This window comes from Zootoca vivipara, chromosome 13 (genome assembly GCF_963506605.1).
Source record: "Zootoca vivipara chromosome 13, rZooViv1.1, whole genome shotgun sequence".
Classification (NCBI taxonomy): domain Eukaryota; kingdom Metazoa; phylum Chordata; class Lepidosauria; order Squamata; family Lacertidae; genus Zootoca; species Zootoca vivipara.
This window is the reverse complement of record NC_083288.1, coordinates 28,722,635-28,748,705: the sequence shown is the minus strand read 5'-3', so window position 1 is coordinate 28,748,705 and position 26,071 is coordinate 28,722,635. Positions and strand designations below refer to the sequence as shown.

General features: G+C 38.5%; 4 protein-coding genes and 1 pseudogene across 4 annotated transcripts; all 5 read left to right on the top strand.

The window, feature by feature from the left end:
- The first annotated feature begins 1,309 nt into the window (after positions 1-1,309).
- LOC132592903 (olfactory receptor 13H1-like) lies at positions 1,310-2,257 on the top strand. Its single transcript, XM_060281127.1, has one exon. The coding sequence runs from the start codon at positions 1,310-1,312 to the stop codon at positions 2,255-2,257; it is 948 nt and encodes a 315-aa protein (XP_060137110.1).
- Positions 2,258-6,914: 4,657 nt separating this feature from the next.
- Positions 6,915-7,862, top strand: LOC132592902 (olfactory receptor 13H1-like). The gene has a single exon (XM_060281126.1). It carries the CDS (start codon positions 6,915-6,917, stop codon positions 7,860-7,862), a length of 948 nt encoding a protein of 315 aa, XP_060137109.1.
- A 5,920-nt stretch (positions 7,863-13,782) lies between these two features.
- LOC118078159 (olfactory receptor 13H1-like) lies at positions 13,783-14,700 on the top strand. The gene has a single exon (XM_035101880.2). The coding sequence runs from the start codon at positions 13,783-13,785 to the stop codon at positions 14,698-14,700; it is 918 nt and encodes a 305-aa protein (XP_034957771.2).
- A 3,902-nt stretch (positions 14,701-18,602) lies between these two features.
- LOC132592901 (olfactory receptor 13H1-like) lies at positions 18,603-19,526 on the top strand. The gene has a single exon (XM_060281125.1). It carries the CDS (start codon positions 18,603-18,605, stop codon positions 19,524-19,526), a length of 924 nt encoding a protein of 307 aa, XP_060137108.1.
- A 4,851-nt stretch (positions 19,527-24,377) lies between these two features.
- On the top strand, positions 24,378-25,302 carry LOC132592900 (olfactory receptor 13H1-like; annotated as a pseudogene).
- The last annotated feature ends 769 nt before the right edge of the window (positions 25,303-26,071 follow it).

Below are 26,071 nucleotides of genomic sequence, written 5' to 3'. Positions count from 1 at the left end.
ATTTTCTTCTTTCCCCATCACTTGTTATTCTATTTGCACCTATCTGAATTTTGCAATGAAAAACTCTGTGTACAACCAAAAACTGTCTACAAAAAATGCTTATACTGGAGGAACGTATGCCTGAAAATGGACTCATTTGGGAAAATAGCATATCTGCACATTTAGCAAATGTGCATTCAATGTGTATTATAGGAGAATGCATACCAAAATGCTGATGAGTTTTTGTGAGGACCTTTGTTGCGAACTCCTAGAGCTGATTGGGGGAAAAACATGAGAAACTTTGAACTGCTTCAGCCAGGCTCTTCTAATGTTCATATGACACACACATGGTAAATATAGGGAATGGTCCTTGAGCAGTTCATGCTTACTTGATGCAAGAAATATTTCACATTTGCACTTTGGTGCCATTTTAGAAAGTTTAGCATGTGTTCCATTTTGGTTGTGTAAGAGTCTGTCACCCAAATGTTTTGCAAACTTCCATACCTATAAACTTCTATACCTTCCAAAGGGAAGCAAAATATTTAGATCCTACCTGCTTCTCATCTATGAAAAGCCCAGTGCACCTATCTTTATTTTGGGGTGTGTGTGTTTGTGTGTTAATTGTTGTTTAGTCATTTAGTCGTGTCCGACTCTTCGTGACCCCATGGACCAGAGCATGTCAGGCACTCCTGTCTTGCACTGCCTCCCGCAGTTTGGTCAGACTCATGTTCATAGCTTCGAGAACACTGTCCAACCATCTCGTCCTTTGTCGTCCCCTTCTCCTTGTGCCCTCAATCTTCCTCAACATCAGGGTCTTCTCTTCTCATGAGGTGGCCAAAGTATTGGAGCCTCAGCTTCACGATCTGTCCTTCCAGTGAGCACTCAGGGCTGATTTCCTTCAGGATGGATAGGTTTGATCTTCTTGCAGTCCATGGGACTCTCAAGAGTCTCCTCCAGCACCATAATTCAAAAGCATCAATTCTTCGGCGATCAGCCTTCTTTATGGTCCAGTTCCCATACATCACTACTGGGAAAACCATAGCTTTAACTATACGGACCTTTGTCGGCAAGGTGATGTCTCTGCTTTTTAAGATGCTGTCTAGGTTTGTCATTGCTTTTCTGCCAAGAAGCAGGCGTCTTTCAATTTCGTGACTGCTGTCACCATCTGCAGTGATCATGGAGCCCAGATAAAGGATGGCATACGTTGTTGTTGGCAGTTCTGAGTGAACTGTGTGAACTAGAGTGCTGTTATTCTAAATTTGCTTAAGTATAGCCATTTTCAAATTATTCACATTGTATTTTTCTTTTGCTACATTCCAGGTCAGCCTTTATGCAGGAAGTAGGCGAAAATGAAACAGCTGTGTCTGAATTTATCCTCATCGGCTGGTCAGGTCGACCCAAGTCAAGGATGGTTTTAATGACAGTTTTTATAATTTCCTACTTCATAACAGTTCTTGGGAATGGACTTATTGTTGTGGTAGTCATATGTGACCCACGGCTCCACAACCCCATGTATTTTTTCCTCTGCAATTTGTCCATTATTGACCTCTGCCTCACAACAACGTCACTCCCACAATCTATAGCCAACTGCTTAGTGGACAGGCCTGTAATGTCTCTTGCTGCATGCTACACACAAATGTATTCTATTCTCTTATTTGGTACAACCGAATGTTTCTTCCTGGCTGTCATGGCTTATGACCGATACATTGCCATCTCCAATCCACTGTGCTACACACTCATTATTAACAGGACAGTGTGCATCTTGTTGGCAACTTCTACATGGATGGCAGCCTTTCTTATAACAGTAGTGCCTTGTCTTGCTAAGCCAGCTAGGTTTTGCGGAAACAATGAGGTGGACCATATAGGATGTGAATTCAAATCTATGTTTAAGCTCATTTGTACGGATACCTCTATGAGCCAAATAATCGTATACTTCACCAGTACTTTGTCACTAATTCTTCCCCTTAGTTTTATCCTTTTCTCCTATATGCGCATTCTAGCAGCCATTGTAAGAATGCACTCAGAAGGAGGCAGAATGCAGGCTTTCTCTACATGTGGGTCTCACCTGGCGGTAGTGACTATGTACTATGGCACAGCCATATTTGTCTACCTTTTCCCTCAGAATGAGAAGACTCATGAGATGGAAAAAGTACTCGCAGCATTCAGTGCAGTGCTTACACCTGTGTTTAACCCTTTAGTTTGCACACTCAGAAACCAGGAAGTTTTGGGTGCACTGAAGAGACTTTTAGGTAACAAAAAGCCAGGCATCACATACTAAACTTGTTTATGCAGCTGTTTTAGTTGCATTGTTCCTTCATAATGTGAAGCAATATTTCCCTGATTGTCCCATAGTGTCACTTCTTTTTACTGTTTTTGGCAATGAAATGGAAATATACCACAAATGTAACAGGAATGTAAAATTAACATTCATGTTATGGCATATCCTATCCAAAAATATAATTACCTACAGAATGTGAACGTAGCTGTGGTGTTATTTTTATTCTCCCTGTCTTATAAACATATCAACAGCTTTTTCTCTGGCCCAGCAGAGTCACAATACTGGTGGCCCATTCTTGAATATAGAATTTGCCCAGGAACCTCAATTAATGATCCTGCGATAAGAACAAATATTACATCTTGGGTGCTCCACAAGTTGGACATAATGGTATAAACACTTGCTAGTTCGAGAACTGAAACTCAAAAATATAACTTTGGGGGAAATAGTGATTGCATCTCAGCAGCAGACTGACAGGCTGTTACCTGCTTTTGGCTCCCTCCTAAGACTGGCTTCCTTTCATTTTAGTTGATGGGTTCTATCTTTGGGTGGGGAGCAGACATTTTGGCTGAATCCACAAAATGAAATAAAAGAGGAGAAATGTGATTTTCAAGGGAGAAGGAGGGGGAATTACAATTGTTGCAAAAAGATTTTGCATCATTCATGGCTCGTGACTGAAACACTGTTGTCACCAATCTGTGAGTACTATACAGATAAATAACAGGGTGGTTTGCATCATGTTGGTCACTGTTACTTGGACTTTCATAATTATTGTAATCCCATGTCTTGATAAGACAGATAAATTGCTTGGAAAGAATGAGACTGACCATGTAGGATATGAATTCAAATCTATCTGCAAGCCTATTTGTATGGATACCTTCTCAGAGTGACAAAAATTGTTCTGGCATGGTTTCAAAAATCACCACTGGCATACCACAGGGATGTGTGCTAAGTCCCTACCTGTATTCATTGTGTACATACGACTGTGTATCATCTGACCCATCTACTGCAATTATTAAGTTTGCAGATGACATCACCATAATGGGTTTAATAACAGGTGGAGACGAATCAGCATATAGAGGGGAGGTCCAAAAAATATCTACATGGTGCCTAGAGAACAACTTGCACCTTAATATCAGCAAGACAAAGGAGATGGTGTTGGACTTCCGGAGGAAGAGAGGAGAACTAGCCCCGTTGTACATTGGGAAGGGCTGTGTGGAGAGAGTCTCTTCCTTTAAATTTCTAGGAGTTTATCTCAGTGAAGACCTTACTTGGAAAATCAATACAACCCAGGTGGTTAAGAAAGCCCAACAGAGACTCCATTTCCTCAGAGTGTTGTGAAAGAACGATGTCAATCAACGATTGTGATTGCGAAAGAATGATGTCAATCAGCATTTGATTATCTTCTTCTACCAGTTCACAATAGAAAGTGTCCTTTCATTATGGTGTGGTACGCTGGTTTGACATCAACGGATAGGAAATACCTCAGGGGCGTAGCCAGGATCAAAACTGAGAATCAATAAAGAATAGAAGTTTTAAAAAAATCTCTGAGCACTATTTATAAATTTATAAAAACAATGAACAGTACATTATATCCTCAACCTCATTACATCCATAAATGCATTTCCATTCCATATGAGCTATTCCAATGTATTTCCCCTCTAAATATGCTGAAGGCATCTGTTGAAACCTAAGTTCTACAAAGGCCCTATATAATTGTGAACAAGTCAAACTTTCAAGGTAGTGAGGCCTTGAATGGTGATTCTTAATTTGAGGGTATTGAATAGAATAACAGGCAGCAAAAATGGATTTTTAAATTGGTTAACACCATAGCTGAAGTTCCAAGTTCTAAGTTCACATAAACTAAGTGATAAATATTTATTCGTTTGGAGATTATAAAGCCTAAGATTGTCTTGACACTTCTGTGCCAAACCTCCTGTCCTTAGTTGCTCCAACAAGCAGAGCATGGTAAGAATATGGTCTTCAAAGGTCTACATCATTTAGGTTAGATCAATTATGACTGCTATCAAGGGAAGACGCAACTCAGTTCTAAGATGAGCTGGTGGGGTCCCATTAGGTGACTGTAGGAGGCCCTGTAGGAGCCTGTTCATGACACTTAGCATGTGGTGGTGATCAAAACCTAGGGATTTACATGTTGAATGCTTAAAGTTTTCCTTTTTAAATGTAAAACAAATTAGTCAATGGAGATTAGTACATGTGGGAACCCACAAAGAAGAAATACAAGTCAGAACTAATAAAGTCATCTTCATCTTTACCTATTTGTGGAAATGACTGTGATTTACATGTATTTATTTACTCACATGTAAACCTGAATCTATATAAATAAAAGCAGTCACATAAAACTATAGAAACATCAGACCAAGGGAAGTCAGGAACTATAAATGCTGTAGCTAATCTCAGGCATTCATTGTGAGACTTTTATTTGAAGAGGATTTTTAAATGCTAAGATAAAAACTGTTCAGAATTTTAGGGACATATGTAAAGTACTAGTTTTTAACATGACAAGAAAGTCACTATCTCTTCAAATGTTCTGCCTCTTGAAACCTCTTGAATTACCTTTGGGTCATTTTGCAGATTTTTGCTAAATGGAACAGCATCCTTGATGTAGCTTTTTTTAAATTATTTTGCAGGGGAAGGGCGAGAAATGCACAATGCTCTGAAGGATCTTTTCCATGATTCCACCTCCAATCTTCAGTGAGTAAAAAAAACAACCAGTAAATTATAACCTATTTTGTTGATGTTTCTATGCATTTTTTAAATATTTGTGGTCACTTCTTTCTCACTGTTCTTGTGTGGACTAGCATGGTTGTGCCATGAAGTATTCCAAATTACATGTTACACATTTATACATTTTAAAAGTCCATTTTTATTTTTTTAAACAGAAGTGTTAAGCACATTTTAAAATATTGCCACACAAATCAGTGGGACTTTGTGTTGAACTATGGAAAATGCATGCAAGTTTGGATTTTTTTTTAATATAACGAGAACACTTTTTTTACACAAATAATTTGTATTTTGGCCATTCACAGTGCTCTTTCTCTTAAGATCACCATTTCAGGGAAGCAGGTTGAATGATGTAAATTCAGAATGAGGGTGAAGCAATTAAACAGCAACCAGAAATACTTTCAATCAATTGCAAACATTTCATTCTACACACCTTGGAAAATGGTGGAAGGAAATAAATTTAATATTTTTTTCCAAGTGAATTCAATATCTGTCCCATTCCCCCACCGTTAATGTGCTAGTGAAAGCAAATAAATCCACTAAATAATTGTGTGGAAGCATCCAGATATATGGTAATAATGAAATAAATGAATGCAATTCTATATTTTTCTACTCAGAAGTCCCATTAAATTCAATGCTTACTTGAAAAATTGATATAGTATTGCAGTCAGATAAAAAGTCCAGTTGTAAAGGTAATATTTCTTCTAAATGGAGGTCTAATATTTCTCATAGGAGCACAAGTTTTGTCATGCATTGTCATGCATTTTCAGTTCAGTGCTTCTCATCAGCGCTTCTCACTGTCAAGCTGGTGTTACATGAGCTTTTCGCAAGCATAACATGAATGCTCCACCTACTGTATTCTTCTTTGTTCCATCTTTGTAGTAAGATGTTTGAACATTACACAGTTTGAACATTACAACCATAGTAGAGACTTCCTTGAACAAATGAATTACATTATGACTATTTCTCTGTAGACTCAGTGCTTGTAAAGGAAGTGACCTACTACTACCTCAGCTCTCTTTATATTAGAAAAGTGAGTAGTGTAGAAATGTCTTAGAAATTTCATATGGTGCTTCTGGTGAATGACATCTTTCTTTTCCTCTTGGAAATTATTTTAACAGGATTAAGGGAACATTTATTTGAAATTTGTTTCATTCCGTATAGTTGTCTAGAGCTACACATTTGTTGGAATTTCTACTAATTTTCAGTTTAAGAATTTACACATTCAATGTAAGGGAACTTTGCAGCTTCTATTATAATATCAGTATTATGACATTAAAAAGGTACAGGTAAAGGACCCCTGACAGTTAAGTCCAGTCGCAGATGACTCTGGGGTTACAGCGCTCATCTCACTATACAGGCCAAGGGAGCTGCCGTTTGTCCGCAGACAGTTTTCCCAGGTCACGTAGCCAGCGTGACTAAGCAGCTTCTGACACAACGGAACACCAAAACCAGAGCAGCGCATGGAAACGCCATTTACCTTCCCGCTGGAGTGGTACCTATTTATCTACTTGCACTTTGACATGCTTTCGAACTGCTAGGTTGGCAGGACCTGGGACCAAACAACAGGAGCTCACCCCATTGTGGGGATTCAAACCGCCAACCTTCTGATCAGCAAGCCCGTCGACATTCTGATCGGCAAGCCCAAGAGGTTCAGTGGTTTAGACCACAGCGCCACCCACATCCCTTATTAGGTTAGTAGAATTATACTTAATCTAACCTAAGATCATAGAATCATAGAGTTTGTCACATTTAGGTTTTGTTGAAATTCATGGGACTTATGACTAACTTTTCACACTGAATTCAATGTAACCCAAGTACTACTAACATATTAGACCCAACCAGGTTTTAATGATTTTATAACGGCTATAGAAATCCAAATGGCATTTGATTTCTTTCTTCAGGTAACATCCTGATGCCAGAACTAGGAGAACTGAATGATACTGAGATAACTGAATTTGTCCTCATTGGATTCTCAGGGAAACCCAAGACAAGGATGGGTTTAATGAGCTTTCTTATCTTAGCCTACCTAGTGACAGTAATTGGAAATGGACTCATTCTCTTTGTATACGTAGCTGAGCCCCGGCTTCATAATCCAATGTATTTTTTCCTTTGCAATTTGTCTGTACTTGATGTCTGTTATACTACAACTTCAGTCCCGCAAGCTATTGCCAACTGTTTGGTGGACAGACCGGTCATGTCCTTTAACATGTGCTACCTTCAAATGTACACTGGCTTATACCTTGGATCAACAGAATGCTTCCTGCTTGCTGTCATGGCTTATGACCGATATATTGCCATCTCCAATCCCTTACGTTATATGGTCATCATGAACTGGAAAGTTTGCATTGCTTTGGCAGCTGTCTCCTGGGTAGGTGCCTTCATGTTATCTATAGTTCCTTGTCTTGCTAACCCAGCACGTTTTTGCGGACACAATGAAGTGGATCAGATAACATGTGAGCTCACAGCCCTCATGAAATTAATTTGCTCAGATAATGCTGTGGGCCAACTTGTTATGTATTTTACAAGCAGCTTCACTCTCCTCTTCCCCTTCTCTTTCATCCTCTTTTCCTATTTACGTATTATTGTGGCCATCCTAAGGATTCATTCGTCGGGTGGGAGGTGGAAAGCTTTCTCCACCTGTGGATCCCACTTGACTGTGGTGTGCATCTACTATGGAACGTGCATATTCACCTATCTGAAACCTCAGTCTAAGGTGATGGAAGAAAAAGACAAAGTTATAACTGTGATTTATGGAACAGTTGTTCCTCTGTTAAACCCGCTAATCTACACACTGCGAAACCAAGAAGTGAAAGGTGCACTTAAAAGGCTGACTGGGAAGAAACAGAGATCTAAGCATTGAGTCTGTATTTACTTAAGAATTCATATATATATATATATATATATATATATATATATATATATATATATATATACTGCCCCTCAATGAGGCCAAACTTAGATTCACAAAATGTTTAGGGTTATGTATATCCCCGAGTCCACCCAAAAAAAGCACTGTATGTATAGATTGTGTCCAATGTGGTTTCCGCTTTAGAAAGACTATTTGGGATTTCAGCCTAAAGGTCATGAAAATGCCTGCCTTTTGTATTTCCTTAGGGCCAACATAGACCAGATGGGGTTGGTCATATTTATTGTTCATGTGTCTGACTTATTAACAAACAAGGTGGGGTGTGAAGTTTCTCTTATGTCAAGAGTTGTGCTTGGTTTTATAGAGCTGAACCTTCCTCACACACCAATTCTATTGCTTCCTACACATCTCACTTCTAGTACATCAGCAATTTACTGGTGGAATAACAGGGTGAATTATGGGGAGTTAGTGTGTGCGAGATGAGAAGGCTCAGTTCCTTACCATTCAGTAGGTTTAAAACAGCCTCACCTTGCCATCACTTTATATGATAATGAGGCAGACATGTACAAATTCACTCTTCTTCTATCTGCATTGGCCCTTTTTCACATGGTAATTTTGTCCTCAAAATAATATTTAGTATTTTCCCCAACAAATATAGGCATCATCAGCATCACTAGTGTAAAATTAGGGGGGGGACATGATTTTCTGTATATATCTAAGTATTTTACTATATGTATATTGGGTCTTGGGCTATCCTCCCCAAGGGTTTCAAGCTAGAATACTACTACTAAGCTGATAGAAATATAACTTTTCTCTGTCTTGATACACCAAAATGTAAGGAAGAAACAAACAAACAAACAAACAAACTGTAAGGAACATTAAGAGTTCCCCAATTATTATTATTTTGCATACTTTCCAGGTGCATGTAATGAACAAATAATAAAATTATAAACTATCAAAAGTAACTTTGTTGAAATGAGTTTATCACAATCATATTTACACTTTGGGTTGGGGGACAACAATCTAAGAACTAGTAATTGATTAAAGTAAAATATGGTACTAAATATTTTTGTAACACCAGTCAGTCCTGAGTACACCAGTCAGTTGTTTTTTTAAACTAATTTGGGTGGGGGGACTCCTCCCCTCTCTTGGCCAATGTTAGTTGAAGCTGAAGTTCTCTCAGTCCCTCTGTGTCTGGGGCCGTTGCCTATAATGGATTGTGCCAACAATATCACCTTGATATTGTTATGATTGTCTGTTGGTAGTCACTGGTTATTCACTCTGCTACAGAAATCACATACCGGTATTAATCACAGCTTTCAAAAGTAGGTAGTAAACACACACTTAAAGGCTGCAACCAGCATTACCACTCCTATGTGTCTTAACCAAGGGTTAGAGATAATGAAGCAGTCCATAACTGTAATACAGTGGTACCTCGGTTTATGAACACAATTGGTTCCGGAAGTCTGTTCATAAACTGAAGCGTTCATAAACTGAAGCGAACTTTCCCATTGAAAGTAATGGAAAGTGGATTAATCTGTTCCAGATGGTCCGCGGAGTACTTAAACTGAAGCGTTCATAAACTGAAGCGAACTTTCCCATTGAAAGTATGGAAAGAGGATTAATCCGTTCCAGGCGGGTCCGCAGAGTACTCAACCTGAAGCGTACTTAACCCGAAGCATGGGTGTAATTGGTTCCGGAAGTCTGTTCATAAACTGAAGCGTTCATAAACTGAAGCGAACTTTCCCATTGAAAGTAATGGAAAGTGAATTAATCTGTTCCAGATGGGTCCGCGGCATTCGTAAACCGAAAATTCGTAAACCAAGGTGTTCATAAACCGAGGTTCCACTGTATGCAGCTACTGAGTTACACTTGCATGCACAAAAGGGTTAACCTGCACCCTGAGTGACCCTGAGATTTCTATTGACTGCATGCAAAGTGTAATTCTTTTGTAAGGAAACAAAGTTCCTTCTTTTTAGATGAATGCTCGGTTGGCAGAGCATGAGATTCTTAATCTCATGCAGGGGCGTAGGAAGATAGGGGCAGTAGGGTCGGGCCGCCCCGAGTGGCGTGCTCCAAGGGGCGCCATCGCGGGCGCCCGCCCTGCCCCCGGAGCACATGCCATGCCCCTCTGGGAGGCACGCCCCACCCCCAGAACGGGCGCCAGCCCCGCCCCCGCCCCTGGTGCCGGGAGCATGAAGCTCCACCACTGAGGTCATGTGTTTGATTGCCATGTTGGGTGAAATATTTCTGGGTGGAAGTTTCTGCCCTTAAACCAAGAAGGGAGTGGATGGTCCACAGAGTTTCCAATGGCATCCTACAGTATCAACTACATCTTGGAGTGGCCCTTAACTCAGGCATGACCATGTTCAAATTTTAGTCTTCAGACAGGAGGCTGATTCAGGATATACACACTCCTTAATCCACAGTCTACCTACATCTGTAATCAATTCCACAACATTGTTATGTCATTTACCTATTACAGGCTCCCCCTACCCATTGGCAGACACACTGTGTCTGGGGCAGCTAGCTCAATGATACCAAAGTGTGCTTATGGGCAACTATTTCCTAAAATAAAGTATGAAAATTAAAAATAAAACGTGTCCCCAGATTCCTTGAAAAAAATCTGGTAACCATAATTTAAATCCCAGACAATTGTTGTGTCCATTCATTTACCACTCAGCTGTTAGGTGCACTGGGATGGGGGGCTGTGGCTGGGCACAAAAATGGGTCCTTAAAGGGAAAAAAAGCAAGTTGAGTGCAAAGTGAATGTTTGGAAATTTAAATAGCTCACAATGATTTGCATTCATTTATTTATTTGGCAAACATTTGTAAACCCTTTACTAGGAAAAAGAAAAAAGTCGTTTTCAGGAAACTCTTTAAAAATCAGTTAAAATGCCAATGAAAAGCCAAATATTGAAAAGCAGTTTCTGTTAAGCAAAATATAATTTCAAATAAAAGAAGTATTTTTAAGACTCTTACACCTACTAAAATCAGGCTTTTTGGAACACAAGCATTTTCAACAAACACTAAAAATAAGTGTAGATGCTGCCACTTATACTTTATATGACTGGATTAATGTGGGTATATCAAAGGGATCCTTGCTTCCATTCTAGTGAACTCAGTGGAATTCCTTTCGATTAAATGGGTGAGGGCTATTCTCTCTGTTTGAAACGTAGATGGTTTTGTGATCATCACTTCAGATTTAGATGTTGAATAGTTATCGGCATTTCTTCAGTGCTCTCAAGCAAATTAATCCGTAGAGATTATATCATGTGGGAATGCAGAAGGTTAATGCAGAAATCAAGAACTAATATAAGGTTACTCTTGTTTACCTGAAAGTAACAATGCTCCAAGATACATATAGATCTCATATAGATAGATCCAGCTGTTCAAGAATGGAAGATATGTTTCCTACATAGCTATGGTTATTGGATGCCCAGATAATATAAGACAAAGAACTTGTGAAGTAAATGTAGCCAGTTTGATACCTTCATTGTATAACTTTATTTTAAATTTGATAATAGTGGATCAAAAAGATCAATAAAATGGATTCAGAAAATGTATTGATACGAGTGCACTAGATTTGGAATAACTTTAAGGATTTAAAATATTTCTTTTTAATCTGCAAAGAACTCCAACATAGCTTCAAAAGCTCTTTCTCTCACCTTTCCCAAGGCACCTGACATTATTTTTGCATCATCCTGCTGAAACTCTGAAAAATAGGAACTACCACATTGCACCGATTTTTTTTTAAGCTTACTGTCACAACTGAGTAGATTATTCTCAATATTTGGAAGAGATTTTTTAAAGGTAACTTTCTCTTTTAATTGAGCTTATTACTTGTATCCCACTTTCTCAGTTCAATAAAACTTCATTAGAAGAGTTTATTGTTATTATTTTTATATTTATTTTATACATTTTGTGTTTGTATGTTGCAAATCTCAGTACACTTGGTTGAAGGTAAGTTAATAATAATAATAATAATAATAATAATAATAATAATAATAATAATAATAATATACGGTACCTACTTACATCTCTCTCGCTGAAATCAATTGGACTTTTAAGTTTTTAACTTATACAAAGTCTTGCCCAGTGCAATGATTTTGAAATGAAATAATATTGTGTCATTTTTCTGTATATGCATGCTGGTGCAATCTACAGTGCCATTTAGCTTGTAATTTTGCAGAAGAGGATAAGGAATCAACAACCTGCATCAACAAAATAATAAATGGGGATACTAAAATAGAATACCAGTCAATTCAAAACAAAATATTGCTCATCTACTGTTAAAGATGTCTTAGAAATGTGAAAATGTAACAAATTTAGAATGGGCTTGAAGTAAAATAAATCTCCAGCGCCTACATAATTTGATTATCAAGAACTGGTAAATTTGCATTGCATTGGTGTTTGTTCCATGGTTTGTTGGTTGTTTCATGGGTTTCCTTTGTTCCCTTTTCCCAGCCTTGCCTAAGCCAGCAGGGTGACTTGGAAACAAGTCTGTATCTGAAGAAGTGTGCATGCACACGAAAGCTCATACCAATGACAAACTTAGTTGGTCTCTAAGGTGCTACTGGAAGGCATTTTTTTTTTTTGGAAACAATAGAATGCATCATGTAGCTTGTGATGTCAAAGCTTGCATTAAATGGCTCTCCTCAGCTGGTGCTATGGGTCACTTGGTTATGAAATACATTTACTGCTCTTTCTCCTTAACAGGTAATATTGTGGCCATTCTGCAACAATTTTCATCACGTGGCCGGTGGGAAGCTTTCCCCCACTTGAAGCCCACTTAGTTGTAGTGTGCAGCACTATGAAACTTGCACATTCAAATATCTAAAAACCCAGTCTAATATCACACAAGATAGGTCTCAAAATTGCATTTTACTGACCAGTGATTTGTATGTTAAAACTTATTTATTTATTTATTTATTTATTTTTAAGTTTGAGATCTTTCCTCAAATATGAGTCACTTTTAGAAAGTGGGGGGTGGGAGAAAAACTGGCTATAAATTACATGTGGGTTATTATTTAATGAGCTTAGAGTCCTTAGGGGCCAAAGAAAGAAAGGATGATTCCGTACCTGTTTGGTCTGACTTTATTTCATTTGTAATCAAGGAAGAACATGGCCAAGGACCTCCCTTGGCCTGTGAATGATTATGGTTGTGACTAAGAGCATTTGAAAACTTTAATTACTTTTCTTTGGTATAATAGGATCCATGCTTTGTAACTATGTCTGGTTTAACCATTATGTCTGTGCTATAAATAATTCCAGTTACTATGTTCCACATATTCTGATACTTGTGGTTTGTTTTACAGTATTTGCTTTTATTTTATTTCTGATTTCATTTGACAGTGATCTATAATTGTATATGGACTGTTTATTGTTGCCAAACCCTGCTTGATAATACTGTATTTTGTTGAATTTCGTATAACATTTCTTTTTAAAAATAAATAAATAAAAATACAGGCTTTTTGCCTATAATATATGCAATGCATAGAAATTACTGTTGACCTATTTCTCATTGAATAATGTACATATTGTTCCCACTTGGTTTCCTTTTAGTCTGTCTTTAGATCATTGTTTGTCATTAGTCTGTCTTTAGATCAGTCAATCTTTAGATCATTGACTGTAAAACTAAAAATTGATTTAATTTGACCCATATAACCTGTTTTTGTGTGTCTATAATTCAAATTCCAAACATTTTAATCTAACTATAAAATTATCAAATTCAATATCATGTTTCTACTTTTTTATATAAATGCCTATAATATATATACTATATATACTATAGGCATTTACATATAATATAGACCCTATATTATATGTAGCCAATATGTTCTCAAATATTGAGCATTTTCTGTCTCTTCTCTTGATCACCAAAAGCAAATTCCTTATGCAGAATCTAGGAGAAATGAATGAGACTGACATCACTGAATTTGTCCTCACTGGATTTTCCGGACATCCCAAAATAAGAACAGGATTAGCGGCTCTAATGACCATCATCTACTTAGGAAATGTTGTTGGAAATGGACTCATTGTCTTCGTGGTCACAGCAGATCCGCGGCTTCACAATCCAATGTATTTTTTCCTTTGCAATCTGTCCATCATTGATATTGGTCTTTCTACTTTTTCAGTTCCACAATCTATTGCCAACTGTTTGGTGGACAGACCCGTCATGTCTTTTGCTTCATGTTACATTCAAATGTATGCTGGCATATACCTAGGAGGAACAGAATGTTTCCTGTTAGCAGTCATGGCTTATGACCGGTATGTTGCCATCTCCAGTCCACTGCGTTATATGATTATCATGAACTGGAGGGTTTGCGTTGTTTTGGCTATTGCAACGTGGACAATGGCTTTCTTGCTCGCTATCATTCCCTGTCTTGCAAAACCAGCCCACTTCTGTGGGCACAATGAGGTGGATCATTTTGCCTGTGAGCTCACAGCCCTCATGAAGTTGATGTGTTCAGACATGGCAGTGAGCCAACTGATCATGTACTTTACCAGCACCTTCACAGTACTTTTCCCCTTCTGCTTGATCCTTTTTTCCTATGCACGAATAATTGTGACCATTTTGAGAATAGATTCATCTGGTGGCAGAAAGAAAGCTTTCTCTACTTGTGGATCTCACCTGGCTGCGGTGGTGGTTTTCTTTGGAAATGCTATAGTCCAATACATCAAGCCTCAATCTAAGGACAATCAGGATAGTGATAAAATTATTTTTGTCTTTAATGCAGCAGTAATACCCATGTTAAACCCTTTAATCTATACACTGAGAAACCAAGATGTGCTTGGGGCACTTAAAAGACTGACACAGAAGAAACTGTAATCATATTGATGATTGAACCTTAGGGTTTCTTTTAATACTTGAGAGTACAGTAGTGCCTCGACTTACGAATTTAATCCGTTCCGAAGGCACCTTCGTAGATCGAAAAATTCGTAAGTTGAAAAGCGCCATTGGAAACGTGATTTCCCATAAGAATGCATTGGAAACGGAAAAATTCGTAAGTCGAAGCAACCCCATCTAAGAGTTAGTCAGCCAACAGGCCTGGTGACAGAAGCCATCACCACATAGAGCACGTCCTTGGGGATCCTGACATATTCCATACTGTGGACATGGCCAAGCCAGCATAGATGTTACTGAGACAGGAGTCAGTAATAAAGCAGGAGCCAGATAATAAAAAATAAACATTATTATAAATTCGATAAAGGTAAAGGGACCCCTGACCATTAGCTCCAGTTGTGACCGACTCTGGGGTTGTGACACTCATATCGCTCTTTAGGCCGAGGGAGCCAGCGTTTGTCCACAGACAGCTTCCAGGTCATGTGGCCAGCATGACAAAGCCGCTTATGGAGAACCAGAGCAGCACACGGAAACACCATTTACCTTCCCGCTGTAGCGGTACCTATTTATTTAATTAATCTAAGAGGCGAGTCACTTAACGACTCTATACAACACAAGTTCTGTACAGTTAAGTATGCATCCTTTAATCAGGCTGTGTCAGGGACTGTCTGGATGAGGAGTGCAAGGAGCCTTCCATCCAGGAGCTCCCCAGGGAAGATGAGGACTTAGACTCCTGGTCCTGGTGGTGGGACAATGGGGAGGGTTGAGCTGGGGGTGGTGGAAGCAGGAGGGTGGAGTGGTCAAGGGGGGTAGAAGGCCTTTCCAGGACAGGGCTGGAGGTTGAGCATCTTGATGTGAGTTAGATACAGACAGGGAGGAATCAGAGAGTACACCTGCCATACCATAGCAGGGTAGTCCTGCTGGCTCTCCTCCTCTCACACACCCCTTTAGTAGACTCCTAAAAATTGCCTAGCAATGAGCCAGACAGATCTAGAGGAGGAGCTCATCCCCATGTCACAGACTCTGTCTGTTGGGGAGGGCTCAAGAGTGAGAGGCTAGAGGGGAATGGCAGGGCCAGAGCTCAAGTTTCCTGTAACATCTCAAGCTGAAGGAGTTGAGCCCAGGAGAACTCACTGTGTTACTTTCTGTGAATAAAAATTCAAGTGCATTCCAAGCCTCCAGCCTCTTTCTTGTTGACCTGCAGGGCCCTGGCACTTCCCTGTTAGCCCTCATGACAGGCTGTAAGGCTAGTTAGAGAATGCAACATGGACACATTAGAAGAAGAAGAAGAAGAAGAAGAAGAAGAAGAAGAAGAAGAAGAAGAAGAAGAAGAAGAAGAAGAAGAAGAAGAAGAGTTTGGATTTGATATCCCACTTTATCACTACCCGAAGGAGTCTCAAAGCGGCTAACAATCTCATTTCCCTTCCTCCCCCACAACAGACACCCTGTGAGGTGAGTGGGGCCGACAGACTTCAGAGAAGTGTGACTAGCCCAAGGTCACCCAGCAGCTGCATGTGGAGGAGCAGAGACGCGAACCCGGTTCCCCAGATTACAAGTCTACCGCTCTTAACCACTACACCACACTGGCTCTCTTTTTTTGCCACATTAATGGCAAAATGTGAAATTGAATCAATCAGCCTTTCACCTGCTGCCTAGACATGTGGATGATTTCTACAGGTTAGGGTTACAGGTCTGGCCTTCAGGGAAGTGGTCATTATCTACATGATTATGTATTAGTAGGGACAGCTTTATCGCAGGCTGGTTGGCAACTCATGGAGGAGTTCATCACTTTGACAGGGGAACTGTGTGTTCCACTGGCCGCAGATAAGTCCGACGGTCCAGCCACCACACTTAACTATTTAGGGATATAATAAGATTCAGTGGCCCATACTGAAAAGTTAGTTGGTCAGTAAGGTCTGATTGCTCAATTGCTACAGCAAAAAAAAGGCCACTCAAGGCAGGTGCAATCCCATCTCAGTCACCTGAACTTCACTTGCCAGGTTATAGCCCTAGGCAGAGCCTTTTGCACTTCTCTAGTCAAACTCTAGCCCTTCTGCGTATTGGCTCCCCATCATCATGTCAGTCTCACAAAAGCTTTCAAAGCTTATGTATTGGTATGGCTAAAGTTCCTCCAGGATGATAGTCTGGTGGTGATACTGGCCTAATATTTCTGGGCAGGAAGTTGCAAAGTGCCACCAGCACTTTAGAAGACTCTACACTTTTCTAGTAAATTTGGTGTGATTCCTTTTCATTAAATTGTTGAGGATTAAACACTCTTTGTTAAACATACAGTGGTACCTTGGTTGTCGAATGGCTTGGCTCCCGAACAAATCAGCTCCCGAACACTGCAAACCCGGAAGTGAGTGTTCTGGTTTGCGAATGTTTTTCGGAAGCCGAACATCCGACACAGCTTCAGCAGCTTCTGATTGAGTGCAGGAAGCTCCTGCACCCAATCGGATGCCACACCTTGGTTTTTGAACAGTTTCGGGAGTTGAACAGACTCCTGGAATGGATCAAGTTCAACAACCAAGGTACCACTGTAAATAGTTTTGTGATGATAACTATATATTTATATGACTAATTATAGGAGTTCCTTGAATGCTTGCAAGTAAATTAGTCAATAGGGATAATTTCATATGGGAATGCAGATGGATATAGCTGAAATCAAGAAGTAATATAACGTTACATATTTTTATCCTGATGTGGCAATGCTTCAGTGTAATTTTTCATTGAAATATAAATATACTAGATTAAGAACCAAATCTGTGTTACCTATACAAAGATAGCTATTGAAGGACCAGAGAGCATATGAAAAAGAATTCAGAAAGTACATGCCATATAGCCAGCTTTGAGATTTTAATTGTATTAGTTCATTTTTAATTTGATGAAGTCAAAAGGAATCAGTAAAAAGGATTCTGCAAACATATTGATATTAATGTGCTAGATCCAGAACAGTTTTGAATTTAAGGGATAATTAAAAATATTACTTTTTAATTTGCAAGAAACTCCATCATACCTGCAAAAAGCCCTACTTTCTTTCCCAAAGTCTCTTGAAATTGTTGTTGAGTTATCCTACCAAAACTATGGGGAAAATATTTGGAAATAACCGGAACACACTGAATGTTTTAAGAGAAAGCCTATTGTCACAACTGCATAGATTTCTCACCATAGTATGAAGACTGTATTTAAAAGGTAAGCTTTCATTTTTAATTCACCTTATGTATTCCACTTAATTATTCTTGGATATGCCAGCTTGTACATTAAATACTATGCCTCTGTTCTATAAAGCTTCATTAGAAGAGTTACATGCATACCTACATCTCTACCACTGATATGAATGAAAAAGTACCTCATTTTTTCAAAGTCTTACCTAGTGTCCTGATCTAGAAATAAAATTATATTATATGGGATTCATATAGTCAAATGTCTGAAATCTCACTCTAATATTGCACAAGAAACAGACAAAATTATTTTACATTCTATTGGCCTGCTTTTTAATGTTAAACAATTTTTAGTCAATTCACTTAGAAATCTTTGAAAAATGTTAAAGATGTTTCCCCAGATGTGGTGAGTGGTATGTTATAACGTAGGAAAGAAAAAAGGGAAACATCTAATAAGATCCCAGGCATTCTCAATAAATTACCTGTGATGCATATACATATTAGTTGATCTGCATATCCAAGGAGTTTCTATAATTTTGATCCTACGCATTTTTTCCAATTATAGCATTATCAATTTCAAGGTTTTCAGTACATTATCAATTTCAAGGTTTTTAGTATAGTTTATATATAGTCAATTCTTTAACTTTCTCAAATACTAAGCAACTTTTATTTCTTATTTCTTCCCTGATCAGCAAAGACAAAATCTTTATACAGGACTTAGAGGATATGAATGAGTCTGAAATCACTGAATTTGTCCTCATTGGATTTTCTGGACATCCCAAAACAAAGATAGGATTGGCAGCTTTAATGACCATCATCTACTTGGGAAACATAATTGGAAATGGACTCATTGTCTTTGTTGTTACAGCTGATCCTCGGCTCCATAATCCAATGTACTTCTTCCTCTGCAATCTGTCCATCATTGATATCTGTCTTTGTACATCTTCAGTTCCACAATCTATTGCCAACTGTTTGGTGGACAGACCCGTCATGTCTTTTGCTAAATGTTATATTCAGATGTACACTGGCATATACCTTGGATCAACAGAATGTTTCTTGTTGGCAGTCATGGCTTATGACCGGTATGTTGCCATCTCCAATCCACTCCGTTATATGCTTATCATGAACTGGAAAGTTTGCATTGTTTTAGCTATTGTATCATGGACAATGGCCTTCTTACTTGCTATCGTTCCCTGTCTTGCAAATCCTGCCCATTTCTGTGGACATAATGAAGTGGATCATTTTGCATGTGAGCTCACAGCCCTCATGAAATTGATTTGTTCAAACATGGCTGTGGGACAACTGACAATGTACTTCACCAGCACCTGCACAGTTCTTTTCCCCTTCTGTTTCATCATTTTTTCCTATGTGCGTATCCTTGTGGCCATTTTGAGAATCCATTCATCTGGCAGCAGACTGAAAGCTTTCTCTACTTGTGGATCTCACCTAGCTGTGGTGCTGGTGTTCTTTGGAAATGCTATAGCACTATACATCAAGCCTCAGTCTAAAGACAATCAGGCTAGTGACAAAATTATTTATATCTTTAATCAAGCACTAGTACCCATGTTAAACCCTTTAATCTACACACTGAGAAACCAGGATGTATTAGGAGCACTTAAAAAGCTGGTGGGGAAGAACCTGCAGTCATAATCTTGTATGAATCTTGTGAGTTTTGATGGTATTCTAAATTATCATAACATTGTCATGTTTTTAACAAGCTTTTAAAATGTTTTTCCTTGTAAAGAACCTTATATCTCTGAAATGTGCATTAAAGGAAATTAAAAAATAAAAAATAAAAAATAATAAGAAACTAAAGCACAGGCTTCGTTGTCATAATGCATGCACTCTATTTAACTACCTATTTTTCTATCATCTATCTGTCTATCCATCTATATCTATCTATCCAGTTGTTCTGCGATCCTACCCAAAGGATTTAGGGACTCGGGTGGTGCTGTGGTCTAAACCACTGAGCCTAGGACTTGCCAATCAGAAAGTCGGTAGTTCGAATACCCGCAACAGGGTGACCTCCCATTGTTCAGTCCCAGCTCCTGCCCACCTAGCAGTTTGAAAGCACGTCAAAGTGTAAGTAGATAAATAGGTACCGCTCCGGCGGGAAGGTAAACGGCATTTCCGCGTGCTGCTCTGGTTTGCCAGAAGTGGCTTAGTCATGCTGGCCACATGACCCGGAAGCTGTCTGCAGACAAACGCCGGTTCCCTCGGCCTATAGAGTGAGATGAGTGCCGCAACCACAGAGTTGGTCACGCCTGGACCTAATGGGTCCCTTTACCTTATGGAACTTTATTTCAATACTGTATGTAATTATAGCAGCAATACATTTATATGCACAGATATTTACAGTTGAGGAAGAATTGTTAAAATTACTGGACTTAGCAGAGATGGTGAAATCAATGTGCTTAATCAGAATAATCACTTAATATTACTAAAGATTGGAAACTTCTTATAGACTTTTTGCATGAAAAAGAAAATGAACTAATAATATCTGGCTTTGAAAACTGAAGATAATGTTGGTTTCTAGAATGTGGATTTGCTGTTGGGTGTTATCTTGGAGAGGGTGTGTTGAATAATTTTCTATATAGCTAGCAGATGAAGAATCAGAAGTTGTCTTTATTTTTATTTTATCCCCCCCTTTCCCCATTCATTCTGTTCCCTTCTTATCTCTTTTTCTGCCCTGCTACTTAGATTAGCATTTTAGTTTTGATAAAAAGATATATGATAGTCATATTTGTATTCCCCCCAAAAATTTCAATAACATTTACTCAAAAAAGAAAAATACTGGTAAGTAGGTAACTTTTAAAAATCAACAGATACAACTGCCATGTGATTTTTTAGGCGAATGCACACCCTTGCCATATTTCTAGTCATTTTGGGGGGGACAAATGAGATACAGCATAATATAGACAACATTTTTATGTTATGTAACAGAACAGAAGACCTATGAACATTTTACAAGTCTTATATATTCTTTCAGAATACCAATGCAATGCAAAATAAACATTAATTGTGTGGGGGTGGCATGTGTGTGTATGTGTGTAAACTAGCATGTATAAAATGTGTATACTTTTTAAAATAACACAATTTCTGGAACACAAAAGTTAATAGCTGGCACCCCAAACAATGCCATAATGTTGTCTGCCTAATATCTATTGGTAAAGGTAAAGGTAAAGGGGCCCCTGACCATCAGGTCCAGTCGTGTCCGACTCTGGGGTTGCGGCGCTCATCTCGCTCTATAGGCCGAGGGAGCCGGCGTTTGTCCGCAGACAGCTTCCGGGTCATGTGGCCAGCATGACAAAGCTGCTTCTGGCGAACCAGAGCAGTGCACGGAAACGCCGTTTACCTTCCCGCCGGAGCGGTCCCTATGTATCTACTTGCACTTTGACGTGCTTTCGAACTGCTAGGTTGGCAGGAGCTGGGACCGAGCAACGGAAGCTCACCCCGTCACAGGGATTCGAACCGCCGACCTTCTGATCAGCAAGCCCTAGACTCTGTGCTTTAACCCACAGCGCCACCTGGGTCCCTAATATCTATTGGTAGAAAGTTCTAAAGTGCCACCTACACTCTTTAAGACCAGCCCCACTGGGTGCAGGAGGGGATCAGAATAACCCTTGAGTGTGTTCAAGTAAACTCAGTGGGGTTAATTTTGCTCAAGTGGTTGAGATCTACAGTTTTGTTGTGAAACCTAGTTTTCTGATGATGACTTCAGATTTATAAGCTGGATAGTTGTAGATGCATTTTCAATGCTCTCAAACAAAGTAGTCAGTGGGGATTGTTTCATATGGGAATGCAGAAGGGCAAACCAGAAATCAAGAACTAATATAGCACTGTGTATCTTTAGCTGGATGCAACAATGCACACACACACACACACACACACACACACACACACACACACACACACACACACGACCTGGATGCTTCAGATTTAAACATATGCTACTTATATAAGGATAATGACTGAAGGCCTGGATAATATAAGAAAAATAATTAGGAAAGTAAAAGTGCTATAGCCAGCTTTCAGACCTTCATTGCTTTCCTTTCTTTTTAATTTGATGAACATAGTGAGTCAAAAGGAATCAGTAACAGGGATTCTGAAAATGTGTTTTTAATAATATACTAGATCCAGAACTGTTTTGAATTTAAGGGAGAAGTAAATATATTATGTTTTAATTTGCAAAGAATGCCACAATAGCTCCAAACTTCTTCCTCTTTCAGTCTTGGATTATGTTACCAAATTATTATTGCATTATGTTACCAAAATTGTGGGGGGAAATCTACCACGATGGGCTGATGTTTAAAAAAGCATACTGTCACAACTGAGTAGATTTTTCACCCTAGTTTGAAGAGATTTTTTTAAAAGGTAAGCTCTTTTTAAATTGACCTGATTATTTGGATTCCACTGTTTTGATTTGTATTGTAAACAACTCTATGATACCCGGATGAAGAGCAATATATAAATTTAATAATAATTATGAAAATACTATACCAAGTGCTCTATAAAGCTTTCATTAAAAGTGTCAAATGCATCTGTCCAACTGAAATCCCTGGGATGTTTAAAGATTTAACTTAGATGAAGCCTTACCCATTTTTAACCTGCATCTGAAAGGCACAAGAATCAGTGAAATAATAATCAGGGATGCTTCCAGCCAACTGAAAACAGTTTTTGTTCCCTTCCTCTTTCAACTGTTAAAAAATGGTCTAGAAATGTGTTGGGGAATTTAAAAATGTGCCTTAAATGAAATCTTTTTTTCTTTTTTCTTTTAGTGTGCATTTGAAAGTGTAGAAACCATCACATAGTTCTAGATAAAATGGAAGATAACATAACAAGAGAAAATAGCTTTAAAACCCGCATTTCACATGTAAATTATAATTAGATAGCAAAGCATTGTTACCTTATACTGAGTCATAACATTAGGCTATTTAGCTCATTATCTTCTAAACCGATTGAGAATGACTCTTTGGGGTTTCAGACAGGGAGCATTTTTGTCCCTATCTGAAGATGCCAGAGATTGAATCAGGAACCATCTGCACACAAAGCAGATGCTCTTCCAATGAGCTGCAGCCCTCCTTCCTAAATTATCATATATTATGACATTAGGTATATGCAGTTAAAATGGATGCCTATTGGTATCAATCATTTTGGCTGAATAGTGTTTGGGTATTTGGTCTACTGCCTCTAGCACATTTTACTAATTTACTCCAAATGGAACTTTGCCACATTGTAGAAGCATTAGCCATGTCAGACCAATGGTCCATGTAACTTTTTGTTTTGTTCTTCAAATGATGTATAGTAAGCTACTGCTTGAGCAAGAAATCCATTGAATTTGGTGCAGTCCCAATATGATATTTATTCATCTTCGGGTTTTTCAGTTTAGTCTGGCAGATCTATTGTACTGCTATTGTTAGAGTCATATTTTAATTTTTAATTATCTCTAATAAATCCCTGTACAAAACCAGGAGCCATATGTAACTACATTGGTTTTCTTTCTATTGAACAATTCTACAGTTGGAACTTGGAGAATTATACAGAAATATTTGTGTTTCATTGGATATTGGATATATTAAATTAACTATTGCTTTGGAATCAAGGCCAGAATGGGCTTCATGAATTTTCTGACCTTAGCCTCTTTGGTGACTATAATTATAAATGGACTCATTGTATTAAGTAGTTGCTGAGTTGAATGCACATTTTTAATTTTCTCATGATTGACACTGATTGTTTTACCGCCGCTTCATTCTCATGAGTTATTGTTGTTTAGTTGACAGACCTGTCATGTCATTAACCAGGTGTATGTTGCAATCTCCAGTCCCATACATTGTATGATCATCTTGAAATAATATGTTTGCATCGCAATGCATGCTCATGTACATCAACTTGCAATGGGTGGCTGTGTCCTGTATTGTCTCATGCACTTCATATTTCCTACTGTTCCGAGCTTTGCTGAATCAGCAAATTAATTTGGACACAGTGATACATAACATGTAGCATTTGAGTTTTCCTTAAATAGATCTACGCAGCTAGCATATTAGACAAACTGGTTTTGAAGCACATATACTTCTCCCCCAAGTCTCTTTTCCCACAATATCACTGGTTGTTTTTTTTGTATATCAGTTATGTGATGCATATTATTATTATTATTATTATTATTATTATTATTATTATTATTCTGCCCTATACCCAGAGGTCTCAGGGTGGTTCACAGAGTAAAATCAAAATATAAAGCCACAAAATACATAATCAAAATAAAAACAACAGCAACCCAATACCCCTCCCAAAAAACCCGCTTGATTATCTATTTAGCTATCAGTTCTATAGTTCAGATCCTAAAAAATTGTTGATGTAATTTAATGGTATCAATATATTGGTTTGCAATATTCATATAAATGTTTAGATTGTATATGATTAATTATCTAGCTTTCTCAAATATTGAATATCTTTAATATCTTCCCTTGATCACCCCAAAAAATCTTTCTGCAGAACGTATAAATGAATGAGACTGACATCACTGAATTTGTCCTCATTGGATTTTCTGGACATCCCAAAACAAAGATAGGATTGGCAGCTTTAATGACCATCATCTACTTGGGAAACATAATTGGAAATGGACTCATTGTCTTTGTTGTCACAGCTGATCCTCGGCTCCATAACCCAATGTACTTCTTCCTCTGCAATCTGTCCATCATTGATATCTGTCTTTGTACATCTTCAGTTCCACAATCTATTGCCAACTGTTTGGTGGACAGACCCGTCATGTCTTTTGCTAAATGTTATATTCAGATTTACACTGGCATATACCTTGGATCAACAGAATGTTTCTTGTTGGCAGTCATGGCTTATGACCGGTATGTTGCCATCTCCAATCCACTCCGTTATATGCTTATCATGAACTGGAAAGTTTGCATTGTTTTAGCTATTGTATCATGGACAATGGCCTTCTTACTTGCTATCGTTCCCTGTCTTGCAAATCCTGCCCACTTCTGTGGACATAATGAGGTGGATCATTTTGCATGTGAGCTCACAGCCCTCATGAAATTGATTTGTTCAAACATGGCTGTGGGACAACTGACAATGTACTTCACCAGCACCTGCACAGTTCTTTTCCCCTTCTGTTTCATCCTTTTTTTCCTATGTGCGTATCCTTGTGGCCATTTTGAGAATCCATTCATCTGGCAGCAGACTGAAAGCCTTCTCTACTTGTGGATCTCACCTGGTTGTAGTGCTGGTGTTCTTTGGAAATTCTATAATCACATATATCAAACCTCAATCTAAGGACAGTCATGCTATTGATAAAATTATTTATATCTTTAATGCAGCTCTGATACCCATGTTAAACCCTTTAATCTACACACTGAGAAACCAGGATGTGTTAGGAGCACTTAAAAGGCTGGCGGAGAAGAAACTGCAGTCATAGATTGAATCTAGTATATTTAGATATTATTTTAAACTGTCATGACACTTATATTTTCAGTTTTCTTTGGGTGAAAGGGAGGGGGTAATAGATCTGCATTAATATTTTTTATGAACAGAGTAAATAATACCGTATTGATGATAATAATAATAATAATAGAAATAAAAACATAGGTTTCATTTATATAACATATCCACTGTATATACTCAATTATTTATCTATCCAGTGGTTCTATAAATCAGATCTGTGGGCTATCCTACTCAAGGATTTAATCTGATATATCCTGAGAGCAGAATATATTCAAATAATGAACAAATTCTCTACAGCAAATTAAGCTCTGGGGAGAATGCACAATATGAACCTATGAGGACTTTAAAAAAGAAAAATGCATTCCAATACATAGGGATGAGAAAAACGTTTCAAATGATATCCTCATGGGTAAAGCATTTCTTCTAGCCAATTTTATCTGTGCAAAAGCACTTACAGAACCTAAATGAAGCTGCCCATAAGCAGGGCTTCCCCCCCCAAGCTGGAACTCACCAGAACCCAGTTCCAGCACCTCTCAGGTGGGTACCATTGCTATTCTAGGAGAACTGAGTTCTGGCACCTCTTTTTCAAAAAAAAAAATGGCACCGCCCATGGGCTATATCAATATACCTGCAGTGATTCAATTTGAAACCCAGCTGTCAGAAATCATCAGGATGCACAGGGGAGCAGGCAGAAAGCAGATTCAGTGTCACATTTTGCCAAAGGTGCGGCAGGAGCTGATCAA

What these genes read in the sequence shown, in the direction of transcription:
- LOC132592902 (XM_060281126.1), top strand. Translation starts at nt 6,915, where the DNA reads ATGCCAGAACTAGGAGAACTGAATGATACTGAGATAACTGAATTTGTC.
- LOC132592901 (XM_060281125.1), top strand. Translation starts at nt 18,603, where the DNA reads ATGAATGAGTCTGAAATCACTGAATTTGTCCTCATTGGATTTTCTGGA.
- LOC118078159 (XM_035101880.2), top strand. Translation starts at nt 13,783, where the DNA reads ATGAATGAGACTGACATCACTGAATTTGTCCTCACTGGATTTTCCGGA.
- LOC132592903 (XM_060281127.1), top strand. Translation starts at nt 1,310, where the DNA reads ATGCAGGAAGTAGGCGAAAATGAAACAGCTGTGTCTGAATTTATCCTC.